Source organism: Gopherus evgoodei, chromosome 8, assembly GCF_007399415.2.
Source record: "Gopherus evgoodei ecotype Sinaloan lineage chromosome 8, rGopEvg1_v1.p, whole genome shotgun sequence".
NCBI classification, from domain to species: Eukaryota; Metazoa; Chordata; order Testudines; family Testudinidae; genus Gopherus; species Gopherus evgoodei.
In genome coordinates, this window is record NC_044329.1 from 67,935,279 (window position 1) to 67,962,569 (window position 27,291).

Consider the following 27,291-nt stretch of genomic DNA (forward strand, 5'->3'; position numbering starts at 1 on the left):
GCTACAAATTGTAGTTTTTGCTACAAACAGATCTTACAGAACATACTCTTCAGGCGAGGTGAATCTAGTCCACTCTAACACTAAGCCCCAAGCAAGCTGCAAGGTTGATGACAACCATATTATTAAAGAGAGTTGGAAAGCTGTACTAGTAAGAGTCAAAAGCTAGGGAAATAACGACCATGAAGCTATAATAGAACTGAGTGCAGGGAAGCTTCCACCTACACCTTTTTGTGTTCACCATGCAGATTGCTATTAAAATTCAAGCAGAAGGAGTTTTTTAAAAATAGAAGAATAACCACAGCTAATCAGTTATAGAAACATGCAAAAGAGTAAACAGAGTTGCAATTATGAAAAGATGCATACAAAACAGAAGCCTGCTTGATTGGGAATGAAATGCAAGCGTCTCACTGAGTTAAACCTATTAGAACAAATTAGATTAAAAATGCAAATGGTCCAATCACCAATTAAAAAGGCTAACTGATAACTTAATGATTCAACCCTCTCTTCTATATACTCCCTCCCTCAAAGTAAACCTTCTTTATAAATGCAATATTGTATTTTTCTCTTGCTTTCATGCCAGGGCCAGTCCTTTATCTTGAATACAACAAACACATCAAATTTATAGCAGAGAAGCGCTAGACTTAAAAGAATTTTTTTTCCAGATATATTCAAGTAATTTTGCATCCCCCACAAAAGAACGGTAAGGAGAGACTGAGGGAAGCCTTGAATTATGCCTTCTGTTATCGGTCCTTACTGCCCTGAGATAGTGAACCGAAACAGAGCTGATAACTTGAAAGTGACATCACAACCCAGTCTTCATGAACTGTCATAAACAATTGGTATTAAGTCAACCCCAAAATAAGGGACAACTCCCTTAACAATAAAATGCATTTGTTACCATTACCTTTGAAAGATAAATTTGCTTAAGAATCAAAATTTAATATAGGAATATCAAAAGGATACCTTTTCAGCACAGTCAACAAAATATTATTTTATACATGCAATAGCCAAGAGAACTAAATCTAGCACACACGTCACTCAAATAGAGGCTGTTAATTTGGAATATTTTTATTAATACACATGCATATTTAAACCCAGCAGTCAATCATTTTAATGAAGCAATGTATTAATTACATCAAAAAGCAAATGTAATCATTCTTAACTATTGAAAATAGTTTTGATAGAATAATTTAGAAGGGTTTATAGCTGTACGGTGCTGTTTATATATATAAAAACAGCACCGTATAGCAATAAGTAATTCTACCACCACTCCTTTTCAATTTGTAAGAGAGGCTGTTATGGGAGATGGGGAGGCAATGTGTACTGAAGTCCTATGTCAGTGACACTCAACTCTACATCTCTATTTTATCAGACCTCACTAGTATGGTTGACCAGTTTACCAAGTCCTTTGCCCAACATTCCCTGTAAACTGCATGCATGCACAGCTAAGCAACTGTTCTGTATCCACCACATGTCACATAGCTAGAAGCACAGCTGGTGTAGAAGCATAAATTGCTCCCTGGCATGATTTGCTGCTTTGCTGTTATTGATCCTGGTTGGGCAATCGGGGCATGCTCAGTAACATCTGCTGAAGCCACTGCCGACTCTTCCCTCACTCAGAACTAAAACTGGCTCCTTGCTATCAATGGGGGCTACCAGAGTACAGAGAATGCAAATCGGAGGGGAGGGATGGCCTGAATTTATGCAGGGAAGTCAAATTGTATGTGCAGGGGAGTCAAACAGGTGGAAGCAGAGAAAAGAGAGAGGCAGATAGGCAAAATCAGGGATAGGTCGGAGCCATGGTAAAGAAAGAGGGAAAGGTGCTGCCTGAGAGTGGCAGAGGGGAAAATCCCAGGGATAGGGGACAACAAGAAAAAAAGTTACCCCCAATGAGCAGCACTTGCAGAAATAGAATGTAGGTAGCAGATGGGCTTTTCCCCGCTCCCTTGGCAGGACGGGGCATCTCAGCACCCACTTCTCAGAGCCAACAGGGAGGGATAAGGAGTGGGGTTCGGGGAGATAGGGGCTCTAGGAGGAGATGGTAGGATGTCTCCCTCAAGGAATGATGCTCCTCAATGCGACACAGATGTTCCTAAAATACCTTAGGCAATAATTACAGTAGCCAATTTTCAAATATCAGTAATGACTTTTTTCCTTTTTTGTATTATCATTAATTATTGCATGAACATGGCAAAAATCAGTTTTGTCTGTGAGTACAGTTATCCAGAGTACCAACAAATGCCAAATGTGGTATTTTTAGTTTCATGCCTGGTACTGAGTTTCATGATTGAATCTAAGAATCCCGAACAAAATTGTTGTCAGCAACAGCTCATAACTTAATCATGGATGTCATCGCTACTAGATGTGGAAGAAGGTCTCATGCATTCCAACTGAATGTTCAACTATTTGCACACTACTGCACAATACATGTCTTTACAACTCTCTGAACATACATATACATGATACTCTACTGTAGTACGCATTTTTAAAGTCCTTAATTACACATTTTCATAATCCATACTTTAAACAGTCCTGAAATACTCATTTATACAATAGAATGTAATCTTTCTAAAAAGCAATTGCAATCCATTTTGTATGCTCAAACACAGTTCTGTGAGGGATTTCTCTCTCTCTCTCTTTTTGTCCTTAATAATAAATTGCAAGCTTGCCCAGTGACAAAAATGTAACACTCAGTGGAGTTTATAGCCCACTCAGTACAAAGAAAATTTAGAGGAAATATTGTCTTTGTCAGTACTGTGCCCACTCAGGTCTCCCTGTACAGATAGCAACAGGCACATACCAACCCCTGAGGGTTCATCCACTGAACACTCATAAAATTAACAGGCCTGAAGTTCCCAAAAGTAACAGTACACACCAGCTTACAAGATTCAACTCAGAACCATCACTTTGCTTAGTACCACAGCACTTAGATACATTTATAGTAAAAACAAGAATAAGTTTATTATAAAAAAACAGAGATTCAAGTGATAGAGAGTAAGAACACTAGAAACAAATGGTTACATATAAAACAAAATCATGACCCATTTTCTAGAGACTAAATTCAAAGTAACAGGTTAACATACTGTCTAAAGAAGTTTATTTCACTCAGAGTTCACTACAATGTTTCAACCAATCCTGGCTGAGGCCCCTTTGTCATGAAGCAAATTCGTTGCCATTTACTTTCTCAGTGAAGGACAACAGGGGTGTTTTCTTTGCCCCCCAAATATAATAGAGCAAACCTTTGAAGAGCACCTTCAGATAAGGTTCTCTCCCCCTCTCCCTCAGTTAGTTTCTTTCCAAAGTGCTCACAATCCTTCATGTGCATTCAGTTCAGACTGGTGACAGGAGACCCATTGTGAACAACCATACTCAGTTTACATGTAAAAAGATATATGGAAATACATCTGTTGTCTGACAGAAAATCTGTTTTGCACGTTTGCTGCTGACCAGTTCCTAGACACAGAAATTAAGAACATATTTTCTGTATATATACACATAATGCCTTGCACAACATCTGCACATGCATTTCACAGTGATACCGATGATGCATGTGATACTGGCCTTTATTTGAGACCTCACATGACATTCTTTGGTGAACTAGAATGTTCATACCAGACTCAGGAGATTTCTGTAGTCCCTCTGTGCCCCTTGCCAGTTGGAACTATGCCACTGAGATCAAGTGAGATACTAAGGCTAACAGCCCTGGCCTTAAATGGGAGGGAGCTAGAGGCAAAAACAGGTCAGATTATACATCCCATTAAGCTTTTCAGCACAAAGCAGACTTAAACCCGTCTTAACTGACTAATACAGGATTCTTATAGCGGCATAAGGAACACCACAGTGACTCCTACATATCTCTTCTCCTAGAGCAGCACTGGGGCTATTTATTGCACCCTTATGGCTATTATCTCTCTTATCAGGGACCAAGCATACATCTGAATTGGTGAGCTGCAAAGATGGCTTAATTCTACCTATTGTCCAACCCTTCTGGACTTCAGAAAATAGGTCAGAGTTTGTTCAGCTTAGAGGGTGAGGACCAAGGTGTTTTCTATGAAGAAGCAACCATTTTAGAAGTCTCTTCCCTCCTTGGTTTGATGAAGTCCAAATTTGTTGTTCATGGTGTGATGCTAATCTGTTTTCCTAGGCTTTTTCAGGGAGGTAGGATGCGTGAAGTGATGGGCAGAAGATGATGTGAGGTGTTGGTTTGGGGTAGGTGAGGCTGGAAGGACTTCGGAGTTTGTACATCAGTTAAAACTGTTTATTGTTTATCTTTTATTGATAAGTTTTGTACATGCACTACTCTTGATGGATGCATTTTTTAGATAAACTGAAATAAATCTTGGACTATATGATTGAAATGGGAGATTCCAGCCTAGTCTGAATTTAAAGGAAAAGATCAAGCTTTTAAAAGTTAAAGGCACTGGGATTTTAAAAGAATATATTTTTTGCAAGCTTACAGTACTTACATCATCAACTGCTTTCTAAAAGCTGCACATCACTCATTCAATAACAAACTATTTATGGGTTATTTAGCTTGGCTCTGCTCCTGCATCTTGAGGCATGCGAACTGATGTGCTTGCATTAAGACCCAGTAAAGTCATGTGGGACTCTGCACGATGCAGCAGCCCACACAACAAGTTGTATATTTGGGGACTTGTGATGCTTTTGTTTTCTTTTTTAATTGTAGGAACTGCTGATACTTACTAGCATCCTTTGGCAACACAGGGTTTTTCCCACCCCACAACATTTCCTTTTTGGCTCAATAGAATTTAAATTAATCTTTATATACCATATATTCTCTGAGATCTCAAAAATATTACATAACATAGAAATTTGTTTTTAGAAACAAAATAGAACATCTGTCTATCTCTGAAGTTGTGTTTTTAAAACTGCATCTAAATCCTGCTCCCAAAGAAAACTGTTCATTTGCTGTTTAGTAAAGTTGGTAATATTGAATTACTACTACGGAAAATGTGTCAGATAAAAGGCTGTATACAGCACTGCTTAAAAGAAATAAAAGGATTTTCTGTGACTGAGTTTTAATAAAAGATTAAAGATACTAAATGACAAATATATACTATGACGCAAATTGGTTTGTAAAATAATAGTCACCTGCAACCTGACTTAACCTCTCAAGCATCCAAACTATAAGAAAATCTCAACATTTAAAACAAAGGAATATCTGAATATTTAGATATGTTTTTGTAACCAAACAGACATTCTTTCATTTCTCCAGTCTACACTGACATAAGGAAAAACATTTCAATGTGGGCAGTACCCTAAAACCTGTAATAAAAATGCTATTTTGAGTTGTAAATTATCATCAGTCAGAAGAGCTGTTCCAAATCAGAGCTATTACAGTATATGCCCCAAACTACTATTCTGCAACAAAGATGAATCTACCTATTACCTGGTTAGGATAGCAGCTATTATTATGGCCCCTTGATTTCCTTCAAGTAGCTCCAATGGAATAAGCCACAAGTGAATAATAAAGATTTTATAATAGCCCTTAAGAATTCTTTATAGGGCAGCAGGCACAGAAATGAACTCTGGAGAGTTAAAGAACTCTCATCTCCTGATAAGAAAAAATAAATTAACCTGACTTAATGTATCTGAGTAGGTCTTATATAAATCAGACTTTTGTACTTCAAGAGCCAGATTAAAACCATATATCAAAAAAAGTATGTAGATATTGTCTTACAAGTACACATGGAACATATCTAAATCTGCAGAGGTCTGTAGGTCTTTTTTATGAAATGCTCAATATATTCTACTTAAAAGGAGATGTGTGAAGTACTTACAGTGCTTAGTTTGCTAGAGATAATAATGATTCGTCTCTCATGCAACATACTGGCATAAAGTTGCATCATGTTGTTCACATCCACAGCAACAAAATATTCTGTAAGATTTCTCTGTTTAAATAAATAAAAAAAGAAATGTTAACATATATTAACAACGGTAATCGAGTGGAACATTTTGTTCATTTTTTATAAAATTTCGTACAACACAAATGAAAATCAATCCTGCCAGAGAAACATATCTGTTCATTAAATATCTGCATTCACACAATTCCTTGCCATTTTAAACACAAAGTAAAATTAACTTTACGGTCTCTTCATTTTGTATGTTTAGTTATCCTTCTGGGAGGAGGGGAACTTTGTATTTTCAACAGATTTGGAAACATGGAAACTTTAGAACAGTATGTGCTAGTTCTATTTAAAACAGCTATTTATTTTTATGTATATTTTGGGTTTTTAGTATGAATGCATCCTGGGCCCTAGGTGAATATACATTAAAATTTTTAAAATGCATTGCTTTGTAAAATATATACAAAAGCATTCACAAAGACTTAGTACCAACCCTAGTAAATTCAACTAGTAAATTCCTCATTGTATGCCGTGTTGTTCTAGCCATCTTGGTCCCAGGATATTAGACAGACAAGGTAGGCGAGGTAATATCTTTTATTGGACCAACTTCTGTCAGCTTGAAAGCCTGTCTCTCTCACCAACAGAAGTTGGCCCGGATATAACCTTACTCACCTTGTCTCATTAGTAAATTCCTCCTCATTAATGTATAAACCAAGACGTTTAATCTGTATAATGACTCCAGATGTGTCAATATATGTCACTCTGAAGCCTAAAATGTCTGTCGAGTCAGTGTGAAGCATTGGAAACAGTTACAAGCGTTGCTAAGGGCACTTGTTGAGAATATCACCAGGTTCAGTCATCACTGGGATTCTCAGTCTGTTACTGTCACATTTTTAAGTTCTCAGCCATTTTGATTTCACAAATTATTCCCATGTGGCATCCAGCTACAGTAAGGTTTGTATGTATACCATGCCAAGAGTCCTAGATCACTGAGATATCAGTGGTAACTCAACCAATCATTAGCCTTACTTTATAGCTAATATGCACACAACAATATCATTGGTTGTATGAAGGAGACTACACAGATGGTGGATTATTTAGCCCAGCTGCCATTGTTCTGCAGAATCACCCACACAACAACAGAACCAGCATATACAATATCTAAAATACATATAAAACTCCCCACCGCAGTACACACTTCTGATCTGCCACCTGCACAAAACACCACAAATCTCCAACACAACTCCATGCCCACCAAATGAAAATGAACACAACCACACATGCCAACACTATCTGGGATTTATGGTCTGTCACTGTCAATTTATTTAAGTTCTCGGTCATTTTCAGCTTTTATATGCATGACTTTATGTATTACACCTGTGTAACAACACAGGCTTTCAGCTACTAGTATTTTTATTAATGTGAAATGGTAGAATGAATCTGACTAGACAGATAGCTTAATTTCATCCTTAGAGTTGGCCATTGGCAGTACCTATATAGGGTAACCCTTTACTCCATAATGGGCCGAGTCCCACGGTTTAGGGTATGCCATGGCTGATGGGGACAAGGAACCCAAATGGGACTCACAGCTGTCAGTTAGGCTTCTCCAGCCTCTACGGATGGTGTGGCCCAGCATCTGCCCTCATGGTTCACTAATTACAGGAGCATAGGTGTCTCAGATTGCATGGTCAGGGACGATGAGTCTTAATTTCATAGGTCCTACACTGAACAGGAAAGCAGCTATCACTGGCCAGCCAGGGGGCTCAGAGTACAGGGAGGGTTTCTTCCTGATGACCATCTCACATTCCACCGGCCCCAACCAATTGTATGGTCGAACCTTTCCCCCTACTTTAGGTTTGCTGCAAGTCCACACCTGTACAATTTGTCCCTTGGTCTAGCTATGACATCAGAGTGTGCTATCATGCCAGGCTCTCACAATGCCAAAAAGATCAGGGGCATGATGATTAATGTTACTCTCAGCTCTACTGGTTGGCCCATAGATGCTGTGCTCTCAATGTACTGGGGGAGGAGGGATGAGAGAAGGTGCTGAGTCTCTCTGCCATTACCTTCCTCCATGTGATAAAGCTGCCAAACACAATCACTCTCTCTAAGGGGTAGCGGGAGCAAGATTACTTCCAGACCACACCGGGCTGGAAAGAGAGGGAGGAAATTCCTGTGCACCAGAACTGGGCTAATACTGCAAATAAACCTTAAATAAATAAATATTTGTTTACATTTTGCTTGGATAAGAATGGTCACTTTCTCCCTTGTGATTGTACTTTGGGGCGTGGAGTAGAGAAAGGAGAGTGAGTAAAAATTGCAAGGTAAGGCCTTGACATTTTCCAAGAATGAGGATGCAAATGTGTGAAGGACCCAATTTCACATAAACTGGGGCATACTGAATAAATCCCAGGAGAAGACCTAAAAAGTAATGCCTAGCTCCCAGGGCATCAGGGCTCAGAGCTGGTTTAAGAGATGAAGGCAGGGGCTGCTAGGACTCAAGTTGTTGTGTGGAGAAAGGAACTGTGGCTCTTGAACAGCATGTTAATATTCCATCTGAGAGAGATGTGTGCCACGATGACTGAATTGATTCTAATTTACCAAGGACTAGCTGCATAGCATCTTATTTATATTGCAGTTCTCTGTTGCTAAAGCTGCAGAACAATCAAAAGGTACATCTAGCTCTTCACTTCAATAAAGCACTCTATATTGCTATATAGATTTATTTATTTTTTTGCTAAAAATTGTCAGATATATTTATATTTTAAAATGTAAAATGTAAATGTTCATTGCAATACTTTAAGCTTCACAGCAAAGAATTAGTGGACTAGAGTTCATTATTAATTTACTACGATTTGCCCCCATCTATTTACTCCCCATGTAAAATCACAGCATCTTATTACTTCTCAGACTGAAAGCACAGGACACACAGCTACAAATGGAATGAGTGGGAAAGAGAGGGTAGAGAAAGGCATCTCTACTTCCATTTTCTTTCCTTCCTATGAACTGTAGAAAAATGTACAGCATTACTTTCACAACAACTACAGCATCTATCAACTGCAGGCACAGATTTGAAATACTTTAGTGAATCAATATTCGGCTATGTGCATCACATAATTTCTTCATGCCACTGTGCAGACTTAATTTGGGTGGGGGGGTGGAATATCATAATTTCAAAACTGTAGCAAATGGCCAGCTATAGCATGAATGCCCTTGATCTCACATTTAAATGCAAGATTTAAAGAAGGTGGGCTATTTAAATAAGCTATTCTTTCAATGGCTAGCTATTAAACATGCAGTCAAGCACACACTTGAAGATCACAGACACTACATTTACCGCCTGCTTAATGTATTTATCTGGCCTCCATCACATATTTGAATTCCATAGAATGCAAACCTTCATTTAAACAAAGAAAAATCTTTTAACCATTAGAGCTGTCAAGATGACCTTCCAAATGTGAACACATGTGTCTTAGGTAGCTTGAAATAACAGCACTCAGAAAAATAAATTGCTTCCATTCATCTCAATGGGATGTTAATTCTGGCATTTAATTATGCAATTTTGGGGAGCCAGATATTCAAATAACTCAGGTACATAAGTGGCAGGCATGATTTGTATATATAATTACCATAAATGCACACACAAATTGGGTAACTGAATGTGCAAATGTTCAAACAATGTACAGAAATAGTAGTAGTCATAGAAATACCTTGTATAATTGTTTATCACTGGATGATGCTTAATGAAGCAGTTCTTTCACTAACTAAAGATTCTTTTATTAGACAAAGGCTGTATTCTCCCCTCATTCTTTGTAAAAACCTCCGACTGACACCAACATGAGATCGTCTGTGGGAAGCAGTATATGGCTCTAACTTTGTAGGCCCAGCCATAGACCATAACTACAAATGTAATTCAGCCACACCACTCGAACAAGGTTAACATCACTGTTTAGATATTTTAAAAAAACAACATACTTACACTTTCTGGGATTGTTGGCAATCCAGTTAGATCAGGAGTAATGAAGTACGAATGCTAATTAATGGGGGGGAAACAAAATTAATATTTTGTGCAGAAAGAGACCAAGAATACAAAGTGTGTGTGTATGTGTGTATATATATTATAAAATAAAGCAGACGAGAACACCAAAGATTCAGCAGATCAAAAATCAATATGCCAGTGCTTTAGAGTCATAATGAAATTATGCAAATTTTAAATATTGTGTCAAGACTGAGCATAAGAAACAGCAGATTCAATTTGGGACTAATGATTAAGCGTTTATGACAAATAGCTTTCCCCTCACAAAAATTTACAAGAGAACAAAATCTAAATTTAGACTGGAAGAGGAAAAATTATTTACCTAAGAAAATAAATTCATTAGGACAGAGTGAATGTTACTGCAGGTACAGTTCCCCTCAATTTCACAACAATCTTTAAACAGAAAATTAGGACAAAACAACTTGACTTTCCACATTAATCTATGACAAATATTAACTACCTTATACAACTTTATATATTTCAAGGTTGAGCAACATTCAGGATGTAACAGACCAGATCAAACTCAGTACAGGTGTAATTCACTAATTTATACTAATCCAGTGACTTCAATACTTAGACAAGGAATGAATTTGGTTCAATAAGTTTAACATATCATAGTGTCCTAGCCTAGGAGAAAAAACTTTATCTCATTTCCTTAGCGAGTATATACTCTACAATTTAAAATAACTTCCTCTGTTTATATCTATATCAAGACATAGATATAGATATTGGAACAATCAATATAAAAATAAAATGCATTTCTAGTCAAACTTTAAAAAGATTAACTAGAACATGATGAAATATATAAAAATATATAATTTTTTTTAATATAGCTAGTGTTTAATCAGCAAATGTAATTTATTATTGCTATTTACTATATATGCATGTAGGAAGATCTTTTACTTCACCAGATTGATGGACTTAAAGAACATTTGCCCCTTAACACTAATTAGCTTATTTGGCACTAGCTAAAAAGTCCACACAATAGTTATACAAAAAGAATGCCTTACATGACACTGTGCCCTGTGCACAATAAATAAACCAAGATACAGATGTGAATTAATATAGTAATGAAAGACAAAGAAAATTATTTTTCCAATTGCCAAGACCAAGAATACACCCAGATTGATGAAAAAATCCTCTGTTTTCTGTTTATACCAAACTTTTAATTCTCTTCTCTTCCCTCACCACCCACAAACACAGAGTATTTAAGGCTACATAAAATTTATTCAGTAGTAACTTAGAAGTGAAATAATCAGAAATTTTCTAACTGTTCATAATTTTAATAGAGAAATAATCAGTTCAATGAGCAGAACAGCAGAGATGTGCAATGAGAAGACATCACCCACTACTGCCAGACACCAGAGCCATGATCAGCTACAGTAGAACCTCAGCGTTATGGACACCAGAGTCATGAATTGACCAATCAACCATACTCATCTGGAACCAGAAGCACAAAATCAGGCAGCAGAAATAAAAATAAAGAAATCAATAAATAAAATAATAATTACAAAAACAGCAAATAGCGTACAGTACTGTGTTAAATGTACACTACTAAAAAAAAAGGGAAAGTTTAAAAAAATAGATTTGACAAGGTAAGGAAACTGTTTCCATGCTTTTTTCATTTATAAACAGCATTTTTTCTTCTGCATAGTAAAGTTTCAAAGCTGTATTAAGACAATGTTCAATTGTGAATTTTTGAAAGAACCACCATAATGTTTTGTTCCGAGTTATGAAAAACCTCCATTCCCGAGGTGTTGGTAACTCTGAGGTTCTACTGTATTTCCAGTGGAAATAATATAGCTTGGAGCACTGCAACCTATTCTGAGGTCTCTTAGGAAGATACACAAGATCTTGTAATAGATATATGTTGGCCACTATCATGCTTCTGCTATTTAAAAAGTGGAAGTGAGACTAAATGTAGGATATTTATTCCATCATCTCCATTTTAAAATTTTTGTTTTTGCAGTCAGATTATAATTCACACATACTGCAGTTTTGAAATAAGGTCATTATAAACAGAAATATATTAATAAAGATTGGGTTTTTAGATTAGAAAGCCACAGAATAATCATTTTCCAAAAGACCATATAAGAACAGCCTGAAATCAACAGAGAAATCATCTGGCAAGCAATTATTTCTTTCATCAGTAGGATTTAAGTAGCCAGTTCTTTTAAACTCACCGATACTAGGTACGGCTGATTTTTCAGAACTTGCTCACTTGCAAAAAACATCTCTTGATTCTTATGCAACATGAGAGAAAAATTGAACATTTTGTTTTTAAACCAAAAGATTAAATCTGATTCATAATATTTTAACTATAAAAGTAACTGGGGCAAAGATTTCAATATGCAATAATCTTTTTAGAAGAATGAAAATGTCAAATGACTTAATCAGCAGAATTTCAGGTTCTGACTTTCCACATAACAATGCAAGACTCATTTGTTATATATAATTAACTAAAATACTATAACAGATCAACAAAAATGCATAATAGCTATGGATAAAATGGCAGGGCATAAAATGTATTTGCATGGTGAGTAAGCAAAGTTAAAGATGGGGGGGGTGTACTTTTGTTGGTTGAAGAGAGTAGAAAATCTCATTACATTGTGTGCTGTATTTGTGTTTACCTAGGAGTTAGACTTTCATTTTTTAACATTTAATGATGACATCACATAGACCTTGGTTCCATATATTGAAACAAATTTCCTAGGTTGGACAGTTCTGATTTCACCTCCTTAGCATCAAAGCAGTCACACTGTGTTACAAAAGCATCACAGTGCAGTTGAAGTATAAGTATCAGTAAGAGTCCATAACTTTCAACCACCCCTCAATAAAGCTCTATCTAGGGGTGCAGCTTTCTGACTCACACATTCAATGTACATGTAATCAGGGGAATGGACAGCCTTGAAGTGTGGTAACAGTCAAAAGAGTGACTCACTCATCAGATCTGTTACCTGTGTATATTCGGACCACAACTGGCTGACATTTCTGACAAAAGTTAATCATTATTATGCAGGGCTGCCGGGGGGGCGCAAGTGGGGCAATTTGCCCCAGGCCCTGGTCCCTACAGGGGCCCCCCACGAGAATATAGTATTGCAGCTTTTTTTTTATGGAAGGGGCCCCCAAAATTGCTTCGCTCCAGGCCCCCTGAATCCTCTGGGTGGCCCTGTTATTACGTTTTATTCCTGTTAGCTATACAAGGCCAAAACAGGGCTGTGAACTGCAGAGCTCACCAAAGCGTGACATACTAACTTCCCTGTGTGGATGCTGCTGGTGCAAACTAGAAGATGTTTACTTCACAGTAATGTAGCGCTTCCAAAACACTACAGCACAAACTAGGTACTTTTTAGTTTGCACCCGTAGCATTCATGTGGGGTAGTTTGCATGCCACACTTTGGTGTACTCTGTAGTTGACACCTCAGTAGTCTGGGCTTCAGGGCATTGTAAACAAAGCCTGAGAGTGTGTGACCTGGATTGCATTCTGGTTCACATATCATCGACAGAATGCTTTAATATGGTAAATTCCATGTGAAGAATCTTTTTTTTTTACCAGTGCTGATGTGTGAGATTGAAAGAACACAGCTTGCCTTCCAGACCTCAGAATGAGTTTGTGGTGTTTTTTCCAACTGTCAGCATCCTTTTACTTTTGCACCAAGAAATTTGACCTAGACCCACTCAGGGACAGTAAACAAGGAATTCCATAGTGCCATTTTTACGTCATTTTTCAGAATAGAACTTAATTTTAAATCTATTAGCATCCACAGTTTAAGACCATGCTACTTAAATATGGGACAAAGAGACGCAACAAAGAGATACAAATTTAAGGCAGATGGCAGACTAGAACAGCTTCTGGATTCCTGCAACAGTGCCAGTCACCAGAGCACATGGGTCTAGATCAAGTTCAGCAAGGACTTCTCACCCAGTTTGACTGATTCAGTCCATTTGTTTATTTGTTAAAAGTCCTAAAATTTGGTCCCACACCATTTCCTGTCTCCATTTATATAAGTACCTTTCATGTAAATAGATTCTAAAGCAAAAACTGTTTAGCACAGTACCTTCTCCTTCCCCGAGACACACAGGGAATGATGGCCAGGGGATGATGGCTAAAGGAATAGCTTCCCTTCCAGTCAGCTTGCAGTTTAGCTAATCCCACTTTTTCCCTCCATCCTCTTAACCCAAGGGAAAGGGGGAATCATTAGAGAAGCCACGACTCCTTTCTTGCTGCTGGCCAGACAACGTCCCACCCCTTTAAAGTAGCCTGGAACACATTTTAATCCAGGCAACCTCTCTAAGATGAAAGGCAACAACTGTAAAAGAGAATAGTAGCAATTCTCAAGAGGTAAGACAGGAAGTGAAGAAGCTTGCTATATCCAATTGTGACTAGAGTAGAAATTTTAAATAGGAAGGATGTAAATTGCAATACTCTTGCAATACAATACTACAATACTCTTGCAAAAAGTGCCAAGGTGTAGTATTAAATGATATATTGATTTTCTTTTCTAAAATATATTCCACTTGGTTGTTGTCTTTAAAATAACTTGAAATATTATTTTGAAGATGTTGAAAAATTTGAGAGCCATAAAAATTATTTGAGGGCTAGATAAAATGCCTTAGAGTGAAAGACAAAGAGCTCAATCTGTTTAGTTTAGGGAAAAAAAAAAAGAAGAGTGAGAGGTGACTTGATTACAGTATGTAAGTACCTTCATAGGCAGAAATATTAGATACTAAATGACTTCAATCTATCAGAGAAAGGTATAACAAGAACCAATGGCTGAAAGCTCAAGCCAGACAAATTCAAATTAGAAATTTGGCACACATTTTCAATAGTAAGGGTGATTAACAATTGGCACAAGTATTAAGTGGTAGAGTCTCCATCTCCCAATGACTTTAAATCAAGACTGGATGTCCTTTTAGAAGATGAATATAAATCAGAAGATAGGAACTGTAGAAAATTGATAAGGGAAGCAAAGGACCACAAGGTGAAATCTATATCCAGTAGAGTAAAGGACAACCTTTTTTAAGTGCAACAGGAACAAAAAGAATCCTAATAACAGAATCAGTTCATTAGCAGATGGAAATAGTCAAACTATCAATAATAATGCAGAAAAGGTAGAAGTATTCAATATATATTTCTATTTTGGTAGTTGGGGAAAAAACAGATTATGCAGTCATATCATACAACAACTATCTTTCCAATCCACTAATATCTCAGGAGAATGTTAAACAGCAACTACTAAAGTTGGACATTTTTAAATCAGCAGGTCCAAATATCTTCCATCTAAGAGTTTTAAAAATGCTGGCTGAGGAGCTCACTGGACAGTTAATTTTATTTGTAACAAAACTTGGAACACTGGAAAAGTTCCAGAAGACGAGAAGAAAGCTAATGTTGTGCCAATTTTTAAAAAGGGTAAAAAGGATGCCCCAGGTATTCATAGGCCTATCAGTCTGACATCAATCCTGGGCAAAATAATGGATCAGCCGATATGGGTCTCAATTAATAAAGAATTAAAGGAGGGTAACACAATTAATACAAATCAACATGGTTATATGGGAAAAAAGGTAGTGTCAAAGTAACGTGATTTTTTTGATGAGATTACAAGTTTGGTTGATAAAGGTAATAGTGTTGATGTAATATATTTAGACTTCTGTAAAGCTTTTGACTTGGTATCATATGACCTTTTGATGAAAAAATTAGACAGATATAAAATTAACATGGTACACATTAAATAGATTAAAAGCTGGCTACTGATAGGTCACAAATGTAATTGTGAACACTAAATCATCATCAAACGGAGGTGTTTCTAGTCAAGACCCATAGGATCAGTTCTTGACCCTATGCTATTTAATGTTTTTTATTAAGGATCTGGAAGAATGAATAAAATCATCACTGATAAAGTTTGCAGATGACACAAAATGTGTGGGAATGGTAAATAATGAAGAGGATAGGTCAATAACATAGAGCAATCTGGATCACTTTGTCAGCTGGATGAAAGCAAACAATATGCATTTTAATATCACTAAATGTAAATGTATACATCTAGGAATTAAGAATGTAGGCTACACTTACAAGATAGGGGGCTCTACCCTGGGAAGAAATTACTCTGAAAAAGAGTGGGGGTCATGGTCAATAATCAGCTGAATATGAGCTGCCAGTATGGCCAAAAGGGCTAATGCGATCCTTGGATGGAACAGGGGAATCTCCTGTAGGAGTAGAGGGGTTATTTTACTTCCATATTTGGCACTGGTGTGACTGTTGCTGGAACACTGTGTCCAGTTCTGGTGTCCACAATTCAAGAAGGACATAGATAAATTGGACAGGGTTCAGAGAAGAGCCACAAGGATTGGAAAACATGCCTTATGGGGTAGACTTAAGGAGCTCAATCTAGTTAACTTAACAAAGAGAAGGTTAAGGGGTGACTTTATTACAGTCTACAAGTATCTACATGAGGAATAAAGATTTAATAATGGGCTATACAATCTAACAGAGAAAGATATAACAACACGACCCAATTGCTGGAAGCCAAAGCTAAACAAATTCAGACTAGAAAAAGGGTGTAAATTTTTAAATATGAGAGTAATTAACTATGGAACAACATACCAAGAGTCACGGTAGACTGTCCACTGAATAATTGAGGTTGGATGTTTTTCTAAAAGATATGGTCTAGGTATTTTGGGCATGTTCTATGGTTGTGTTATACAATTCTAAACACAAATCTGAAATACTATATATTATATGCCAAAAACGTACAACCTAATGCATCATTAATGTTACAAATTCAAAACACAAAAAAGGTCAAGAACTGCAAAAATTGTGGTTCTCATATAACATTAACTTGCCCACATTTGGCAAGCTGCTTCATTTTTCTACTCAACCAGTATATATTTTAGAATGTTGTTCAAAAACATTATTTCACCCAGAAAAATATTAACTATGAAAGGTGACCTCAGGGTAGGGTGACCAGACAGCAAGTGTGAAAAACTGGGCGGAGTGGGGTGTAATAGGCCCTTATATAAGACAAACCCCCAAATATCATGACTGTGCCTATAAAATCAGGACAACTCGGTCACCCTATCTCAGGAAGTTGCACTCTTTGAAAAGCAAATCCAATATGATAGCAGTAAGTGATGACTGCAACACTTTGCTGTTCCTGTGGGAGCTATAATCTGCTACAATTTTAGGATACATTCCCACATCATCTTACATGTTTGCAATTTCATTGATCTGGACCTGCAGAAATCTTTACATAGTTCAGTAAAACCCTCCTTTTCTTTTCTACACTCCACCCTGGCATGACCAAGCACAAGTGGGAAAAGGGGGCAACTGCAGGCAGACAATAGAAAAGCCAAGTTCAGACTGACATATGACATACCCTTCCCTATTCAGGTGTTCAAAAGCCAAGGTGCAGATCTTGATCCACAGCAGGAGTAACTAAAGATACTCATCTGATACAGCAGCCAACGAACAAGATAGGGAGTAGCATTGCCAGTTGCTATGGTAGCTTGCCCTCTTACCCATACAGCAAACCTCAATTTCTGCTAGGTTAGGACTGGAGTCTGCATAAACAGACAACACACACACACTTTTTACATTGTGAATATAGCATGGCAAGCCATTTAACAATAGGAGGCAATATGATGAGATATTAATAATTTAGCACCAATATCCAGGTTTTGTCTGGGTTTTTTGACCACAAGAAACTGTACATTTTTACAATAAAGAAATATTACACAGGATACCTACCACGTTTAAACTGACAGGAGTGTTTGCCTTTGGCACAGGGTGGCTATACAGTGATTTTAACATATCATTCAAGTCATTTTCCTACAGGGAATATTTAAAAAGAAGTAATTAATAATCATACACAAATAATACATATTCCATTTTAACAAGTATCTTTTCATTTAATCATAGATAACTTCATATCATAGTGCAACTGCCATATATTAAAGTACACGCACAATCTACTTTTATGGCTCAGAGAATGATCATTTCTTGCAAGTTCTGAAGTCAGTTTCTTTAATATTTATTTTCTTTCTCTACATTTCCTGATATACACATGTAATATAACCATGTTACTTGAACCCCTTCAAAATGGTTCACGCTAAAAATGGTATTAACACAGTTTATCTGGCCTGACAACACCCTTCTAAAATTGTATCAGCTTTGGGACCTCTCTGTACAAATTTTTACTGAATTTATAATCAAGCAAAGATATGGTGTAGTCTATATATGGCTTGGATCTGTACACAACATGGTTAGCACAAGTTTAACAACCATGGCAGTTAATGCGCCTAGGCTACCACATGGTTGTCTTTCTGTGACCTGACCAGGTCATTATACTTATGTTGCTTCAAAGACTAGACTCCCTAATCGTATTTGTGTTACTGAGCTGACTGGGTCTTCTTTCCTCCTACCTCTGCATATTATAGGACATCACAGGAAGCATTTCCCTTTGGATTGCTTGTTGGACTCAATGTATATGTCCTACAGGCACTCTAACCCCTACTGAGACTACAGGATAGCGCCCCTGAATTACCCAAATGAATTAACGCAAACATAATTAGGCAGAGCGGTACATGTGAATGCATACAGATGTCATATGGTAGAACAGTAAATAAAGCTGCCGTGGAAACACAACGCAAATGTGTTTTTTGTACTGGGTCTGTTTAGGGTGTCACAACCTGGTTTCCAAAATGCAACTGTATTTAGGAATGGTAATGGAACCTAGATCATGATTTTTATATTCATAAATTCAGTCCTAAATTGAACAGGCAAAGCACAACAGCTTGAAATATTATAAAATAGTTCGGCTAATGAGATCAAGCTAAATGTGGAGAAAGGGTCAACATGTCAGCAGAACTGTACTTTCAACTTTCATATAAACTTATCCAAGTTGTCTGAAGAAGGCTGCCATCTCTCTATGCAAAGATGGGTGGAGTTACTCAGGTACTAGCAAATAAGGCCTTAGGTTTGACTTGGTCAGGGAGACAACAAGGAGTTCTCTGATAGATTTTTTAGTCCAAGAGACAGGGGAAGAGGCAGTACACCAAATCAAATACTTCCACTTTGTACAGTGCCAGAAAGAACATATGGTCCACTAAAGTATAGAGTTCTTTAACATACACAATAATAAAGTTGCAGCTTTGTCAGCTAAACATTGAACTACTATTTATTTGTTTAGTGCCAACAAGCACTGGGAAAGGCCCAAAGGTAAAGACAAGTCTTGCCCTGCATGAGCCTTGTCATTCAAGCAAGTAAAAAGCCCTATTACAATTAAATAGTAAGATTAAGACAAAACAAAATTTAATATGATTTAATATGCTAACAATGGGACTTTAGTGACCATTACATTCTGTTTTACTTAAGTTAATGCAACTGGGCTATTATATTTTCTTTATATATAAAATGTTATTGTTTTCTTTAACCTGTTTCCGATAGGCATAACTATTGCACGTATATTCTTGCAATCTCAGCATCTGCAGTCAACAGCATATGGCTAAGCTTTTTCTCTTTAAAAAATTACATTTAGTATACCAAGATACTTGAAGCAGGAAAGTATATCTTTAATACTTTTAATAAAGACAGATGCCAGTATTTTCTTTCCTGTGTAATCCTGTGAATATATCTAATGGCTCATGAATATGCAAACTAAACTATCATGATTCTTTACTGAGTGCTGCAAGCAGTTTCCCCCTTCTAGTCAAGATGACAGTATGATAAAGTAGTTTTTAGTTAATATGAAGGACAAAGTAGTACATCAAATCTAATGCAGTTCAGAAAAATTGTATCTGATAAATCCCAAATCTCAGGAACTATCTGGTTAACAATCAACATATCATGGAGTTCTCCGTGGCTTGACGCTCTGCTCACACTTAGCCCAGGATTTGTTTACAGAAGGACTGACACTTTGCTGTAGTATGTTCTCAGCAGCTTTTTTAAATTAATACATGACATCCACGTAATAGTGGCAGCAGCATATCCAAAAAAAGTTTTAACAACATTGGAATATGGCAAACATCCTGTCCACTTAGCAAAACTAAAACGCATACATTTTTTATTTTGTTGCAAATCTTAAATCCATTGTTCAAACATGCAGAAAGTATGGAACAGTTTTGTAGGATTTAAAATTATGATGATTAATTTCAAGTAAAATATTTTATTAGAAATAAACAAATATCTAAAAGTACCTGTTCTTTAGCCAAATAATCTGCCAGAGTATTTAACAATTTGTAGTATACCTCAAACCATGGCAGGTAACTGTAAAATAGAAATATGTATATTATTATTACCAAATATAATAAGAAAATTATTGCCTATTTTCCAGTTTCCCATAATATTTATTGCAGATTAACTTTAATCATACTTCTATCATAAACGTTTCGAGCAAATGCTAACTTGCATTTTTTTTTATTTATGACAGTATATTATTTCCAGAAAGCATAATAATTACATTTCTTAAAGTTGTGCTTATTATACAAAACTATACTTTTAAACATCCAGTTAAGCACTACTATTAATGGTCATATTTCAGCACATAGGTAAGCCATTTCTGGATATACAGTAAGACAGACAAGCATTACAGACAAAAAGTGAAGACAGATCTCAAAACTGTTTGAATTATCTAATGATATTTTAAGTCCAAAAGCATTTTAAACATTCCTGAATTGATATAAATGTAATTCCTTATGTGCTTAGTGGCTGTAGTTCTATGCACTCATGCAATTTGTTTTTATGAAAACAGATTTGCCTTAGACCCCAGTCCTATACTGTGTAGTTCATGGGCAGACTGCCATAACTGTATGGAACCCCCAGTTAGTCTCTGGGGCTTTCTGTGGACACAACTGCCCAGCCAGACACACTACCCCATGCAAGACTGGGTCTTTAAAGCACTATTCAAAAATATGTCAAATGAATAGTGGTCTCTCTGCAAAATAATCTCTACATATAGACTTCAGAAGCCATGTTCATGTACAAATATTAGTCATTTACATGTACAAATATATGAACATAAAGAATATTTAATAATCTTCAAACCCAAGTCTGCAGTCCATACGCATGCGGCACTCAGACCTCAAAGTAATTATCAGATAAGAAACGTGGTCCCAATCCTTCCAGTCCTTACACACATCAGTAACTTTGCATCAGCAAACTATTAGGTTTCCAAATGATGGGCTTTTCTCTCTGACTTCACTAATGACTGGACATTAATTCTTTTAAAAGGTAAAAAAAAACTTTCCAAAATCATTTTTCATGCACACAATTTAAGTTTAGTAAATCTTACCATTACTACCCAAAACAATACCAAGATAAATTACATATGTACAAGCTACTATGTACATTTTCTTCTGTTTTAGTATTTCATCACAAATATAACGGTACCACTAGAATACTGCCAGTTGAATACTACAAGGTCTATAATTGGTTTAAAAGCTTTGGGAGGAAGTCTTTTTTTAAAAACTGAACATTATTTCATTACCAAAATACTGTAATGTAATTTTATCACATAGAAACCCAATAGATGCATATTGTACAGCAGCATATTATAAATGCAGTATTTCACAGTATTTTTTTTAACATCCAATACGTGTTTTGGATATATTTGTGAAGATTAAAGGATATGTATCAGAGAGTATTACGCTAACTGCATGTCAATTGCCAAAGAAAACTCCCAGGATGCAGATTCTAGAAGCTTTTCCTCAGAGGAAAGGGAAACCTGTTAAGGTAGTCCAGGGTTAGTGTGGAAGCCAGTCTTGTCCAGTGAGTGGACTGAAGAGTTAAAGTTTTTTCATAAAAACTCAGTTGATCAAGCAAGCTAAAGAAACAGAATCTTCAGTTTTCAAGGCAGGGAATGGTATACATTCACTATTTTAGTTTGGATTTGGGACATGATGATTATTTACATTACAAAGTAATTTTAGTTTGCTATTCTTATAGTTACTTCACTGTTGATTCTTATAGTAATTCCTCTTTTGCCTGATTCAGTTTTCCTTTTCTATCTTTGTATGTTTGGGAATGGTCCATTACTAAAGTTATAGTCTGCAAATCAATGTTATCTTCTAATCTATTTTCCCACATCTTATAGAGAATGTTTTATTAAAAATAATAGTAGCAGTGTTCAAAAGGGATGAAATAGTATCTGATTTTACTGCCTTTGCAGCACACTACCGAATACTATAATCCAAGAAGAAGATTATTAAGTCATGGAAATAAACAACATTATTAGTATTAGTTACATGCCTACAGAGTGCTTGAAGCAGGGTCGCCCAGAGGATTCAGGGGGCCTGGAGTCCCAGGGTGGAAGGACCCCCATCGCGGGTCTTTGGGGCCCCCTGAGAGTTTTCCAGGGCCCCCAGATGGAGTAAAGGACCCTGCTCCAGGGGCCCCGAAAAACTCTCATGGGGGCCCCTGCAAGGCCCGGGGAAAATTGCCCCACTTGCCTCCCCCTCAGGCAGCCCTGGCATGAAGCTGCATAAGACAAGTATAAAAACAGTCCATGTCTCATGAAGTTTAAATAGTAGAAGGCTAACATAGGCCTGGTCCACACTACGCTGTTAAACCGATTTTAACAGCGTTAAATCGATTTAACGCTGCACCCGTCCACACTACACTGCTCTTTATATCGATTTAAAGGGCTCTTGAAATCGATTTCTGTACTCCTACAAAACGAAAGGAGTAACGCTAAAATCGATATTACTATATCGATTTAGGGTTAGTGTGGACGCAAATTGACATTATTGGCTCATTCTTTTACAGTAGCTACCCACAGTGCACCGCTCCAGAAATCGACGCTAGCCTCGAACCACGGACGCACACCACTGAATTAATGTGCCTAGTGTGGACATGCACGATCGACTTTATAATATCTGTTTTATAAAATCGGTTTAAGCTAATTCAAATTTATGCTGTAGTGTAGACGTACCCATAGAGGAGATGGGATACACTGGAAGCCAGAGCTAACTTGCAATGTTTTTCTTTTTCTTAAATATTATTTTGCATTCACTTCCTGTTGGCATGGTTTAAAAATAAGAGGCTTTTCGAGGCTAAAGGAAGGATGGTTTGCTTGGAGAACTTGAAATAGGAAGTTATTCCATGTTGAAGTGGAGGTGCAGAAAAATGCACCAAGACTGGGGACCAGCAGAAGGAAATAAATGGAGTGTCTGTAGAATGACAATTCATGATCCATGGGTCAGGTGAGACCCAGAGGAAACTGTAAGGTGTTCAATTTATCTACCTCAGAACAACTTCATTGATTCTGACTGACTTTTTATCCAGGGATTTTACTCCAGGGAGTTTCAGAACTTAAAATCTAATCTTTCACCACCAGAAATCTTTCCACAGAATCTAAAAGCCCTATGTTTTCCACGGATCTAACCAGACATGTCTGTAAGAATAAATTAATGGAGGGTAGTGAGGAGTTGATTGTTTCCACAAGTGGAGACAGAATAACCAATATCTTCCATCAGGCATATTATACCAGTTCCAAATATCTCACTATTATTTGTTTGTTTTTTTTAAAAAGCACACACTATTCTGCAAGCATGACTATACAATACATATAAAATATGGCATCTATGCCATCTGATTTAAAACTGCTTGGTTTTGTAATTCTAAAGTTTATTTATAAAAGTATGTAACTCAAAAAAGGATCAATAATAGGCAAATTTTCAGAGGCAAGTGTGCAAAAGTGAGCATTTATTTTGAAAACTTTCCTATTTAAAGGAGATTTTTAACTGTATGTGGCAAACGTCACCTCTCTCCTACATAGAAATTTTATCAAACTCAAGGTTTTAAAATTTGAACTGTTTTTTAAGAAGTGGGGTAAACTAACTGATGGTAGTTCTGTACCAAGTGTATCTAGCATACAGCAGACCCTCCAAGTTACGAACTGACTAAACACACATCTCATTTGAAACTGGAAGTACGTAATCAGGCAGTAGCAGAGACAAAAAAAAAAAAAAAAAAAAAAAAAGGCAAATCGCATACAGTACTGTTTTAAACGTACACTACTAAAAAAACTAAAGGGAAAGTTTAAAAAAATAGATTTTATAGAATAAAAAAACTGTTTCCGTGCTTGTTTCATTTAAATTAAGAGGATTAAAAACAATATTTTTATTTCTTCATAGTGAAGTTTCAAAGCTGTATTAAGACAATGTTCAGCTGAAATCTTTTGAAAGAACCACCGTAATGTTTTGTTCGGAGTTACAAACATTTCAGAGCTACAACCAACCTCCGTTACTGAGGTGTTCGTAAATCTGAGGTTCTACTGTATCTTTAAAAGCGTTTGAAACTACTTAGCTATTTTAGCTGTTCATATATCAATATGCTTATGAAAACAAGTGGCAATGTGTTAACATCTCTCATTATTTCAGCTGAGGCTGACTAGCTTTGAGTCTGAATGAAAATATTTTACCCTGAAGCAGCTTTGGGGAAATATATTTCTGCACCCTAGCGAATTCACAAGAGTAGATAATCCCCGTTCTGTGCACTTCAGAAAGACTGGTCTTCTCTCCAAGAGAGCTGACAAATTTGAACTGCTATTTTATTTTAAACAGATGATGGGTAAGGTTTAAAATATTGGAAAATGCGATATAATAAAAAATAAAAATAAAGATTTCAAGCATCTGCTTCTGTCTGAAGAGACAAACACCTCCCCAAACTGTGATGACTTCAATCGTCTTGCCTAATATGTGACTGCAGCTCACATTGAAGCGGATGTCTTTCTGAAAGCTGCTAGAAGCTTTAGGCTCCTGCAGGGAGTCCGCAAGTCAGCAAAGTTTGGGCTGAAGCAGACTGTTTCCTGAAAGCTGCTACAGACACATTCTAAACAATTAGCTTTCTTTAAAAGGCTTTAATGCACATTGTGCTGTCTGTTAACTACATCTGAGTCCATATCTTAGTGCTTTAACAGATATTTATGCTACCTGGTATTATTTATGGTAGTTAAAGTGTGACTTTATTGCATAACTTGATTATAGTATTTGCTCTTCAATACCCTAGGACAGTGGTCCCCAACGGGCATCTATGTGTGCCCGCGTACTGTCCGGTGGACGAACATCCACTGAAATGCTGCTGAGAACCAGCACTGGTTTTTGGCGGCGACACCTCTGGATGACACTGCTTGTCGGCAGCGTTTCGGTGGCAACGTCTATTGATGTTGCCGCTTCTCAGCGGCATTTTGGCAGATGCTCGTCCGCCGACCATGGTCCTCAGTGGCTCATCGTCTGGTGCCTGCCAGACGAAAAAAGTTGGGGACCACTGCCCTAGGATATAATTGTTCAGTGTAGCCATCACACCTAACTAAAGGGCACGCAGTGCTATACATGTGAGTGTTGTGTATTATGGTGAAACACTGACTAGAAAATTCCACACAATGATTGCTTCCGGAAGTTTCTTCCTCATAGATGATGTTTCCTGTTGTCTTTTGGAAATATGTTAATAGTAGAGTTTATTGGGTGGATGAAATGCAATATATATGTCTAGTGGGGAAAGTGTTAACTGCAAAACCCAACACAAATCAAACACTGTACTGTAGAACAAATAAAAAGTGGCTTTCTCAGTCTAATATAGTGATGTAGATTGGTGTTTTGCTCTAAGCATTTATCTATAAAACCATCATACAATTTATAAATTACAGAATCATTTTTCATACAGGTCACAGGGGATTAGTTTAGATTATCCACCAATTTTCCTGTGTTGTGCCATGTAGCAACATCTCAGCAGTAGTACTACAGTATCTTTTCCTACTATGTTTCTCTTTTCAGTAGAAAACACAAAGCTCTAGAATATACGTCCCTTGACTTCTGAGCCTTCATTTTTCATTATCAAGAGTACACTGCAAAAACAAGTGTTCTCATTTTAATCTCACATAATGCTTATATTTATCTCTACCAGTCTATGAATTTAGCTCCCACTTACTACAAAAACAAAAATTGATACAATTTTAAAACAGATGCAGGAGAAAGGTCATATTCATATTCTGAAACTAGTGATGCTCAGCACACAGCTAAGTGAGGTTTTCCTTCCTTATAAGCAGACATACTTACTGTACGTCTAGTGCCCCAAATATTCCTTCCTTTAAGGAAAAATACACTGATTTTATATGCCCACATTCTAGATGCTAACAAAAACTTGAATTATAAAAAATAAAGTGAAGGAACTCTTAGAAGTTGAATACAATGTTTTAAATGCTGTAGTAGAAAGCCTTTTACTTCATAGCTGGAATACTAAAACAATAATTACCTTTAGCTTAAAAACTGTTAAAATCATAGAAAATTAGGTTAAAATAATTTTAAGCATGCTACTTATAACCAAAAAAAGCAAGGGAAGAAAATCTTAACTCACACAGTTGCAAAAAAGAAAAGAACAATATATACACATCATCCTGACAGCACAAAACTAATTTAAAAAAACAAAACCTCAGAGTGGTAGTCTATACTTTTTAAGTAAATCTTTTTTTCAGGTATCCAATAGTGCAAATTAAGTGTTTCTCCCAGATTTTTAACTTTACTTTCTTTACAATACTCCAACAGTACACTGCAAAGAGTGAAAAGAAGGCAACTGGACCTCCTGAATTCTCTGTGTGTGTGTGTATGTATATTTGTCTAAAGTGCTAGTAATCATATGAGAATTTTATTCTTAAAACAAATTCTTAAATGATATTTTATCTTGATATTGAAAAAGAAAAGAAAATATATATAAAAGCAGCACTACATTAATACACATAACACTGCAAAACCAAGTATTTGTACACAACAAAAAAAAAATATCAGTGAGGAAATTTGTCAGTTTCAAGCTTACAGACACTACTATACCTGTTTAAAAATTACTTTAAAAGGTATGTAATACAGTATTATTTGTCACCGGACAATAGAGGCTCTTGTAGAAATGGCAGCCTAATATCAAGGCCTGAGCTTGCAAACACTTATTCCCATGAATAATCTCATTGATTTGAACAGGATTACTTGTGAAAGTATTTGCAGGATTCAGGCCCTACATTTTTATTCAGTAATATGTAGATTTTTAATACAGTGCTATTGTGTTTATGCACCAGACCTATAAGTATAAAAGTGTTGTGGAGGGAAGAAGCTACTCAGCCCCTCTAAAGAAAATAACTCAACCAAAGCTCATTACAATTTTGATAGAAAAAGGGCCTTAGCGCCTTTATTAAAAAATAAATATGGGCTCAAAACTACCAAAGTGATTTATTTTGAGTGCAGGTAAAAAAAGAAGTCTCTAAATAAGGAAGAACTTGCTACCCAAGTTTGAACTCATACAAATATGCAAGATCAATTTATTAAATTATTAATTCACTGCCTTACAATAACAACAAAAGGATTGAAGCCCCATTGTGGTAGCCACTGTAGAAACACAAAGGAAGATATAGG

At 36.5% G+C, this 27,291-nt stretch overlaps 1 protein-coding gene across 3 annotated transcripts in view; it reads right to left on the reverse strand.

The window, feature by feature from the left end:
• DENND1B (DENN domain containing 1B) overlaps positions 1–27,291 on the reverse strand; it is a 275,660-nt gene that overhangs the window by 105,831 nt on the left and 142,538 nt on the right. For 2 of the 3 annotated variants that reach the window (XM_030572008.1, XM_030572010.1), the window contains exons 6-10: positions 20,095–20,164; positions 17,648–17,728; positions 12,087–12,146; positions 9,847–9,900; positions 5,802–5,912 (exon numbers count right to left, since the gene is read on the reverse strand). In XM_030572008.1, coding sequence (XP_030427868.1) covers positions 5,802–5,912; positions 9,847–9,900; positions 12,087–12,146; positions 17,648–17,728; positions 20,095–20,164 — 376 coding nt within the window. The remainder of the gene's footprint in view (positions 1–5,801; positions 5,913–9,846; positions 9,901–12,086; positions 12,147–17,647; positions 17,729–20,094; positions 20,165–27,291) is intronic. The other variant, XM_030572009.1, reaches the window with a different exon arrangement.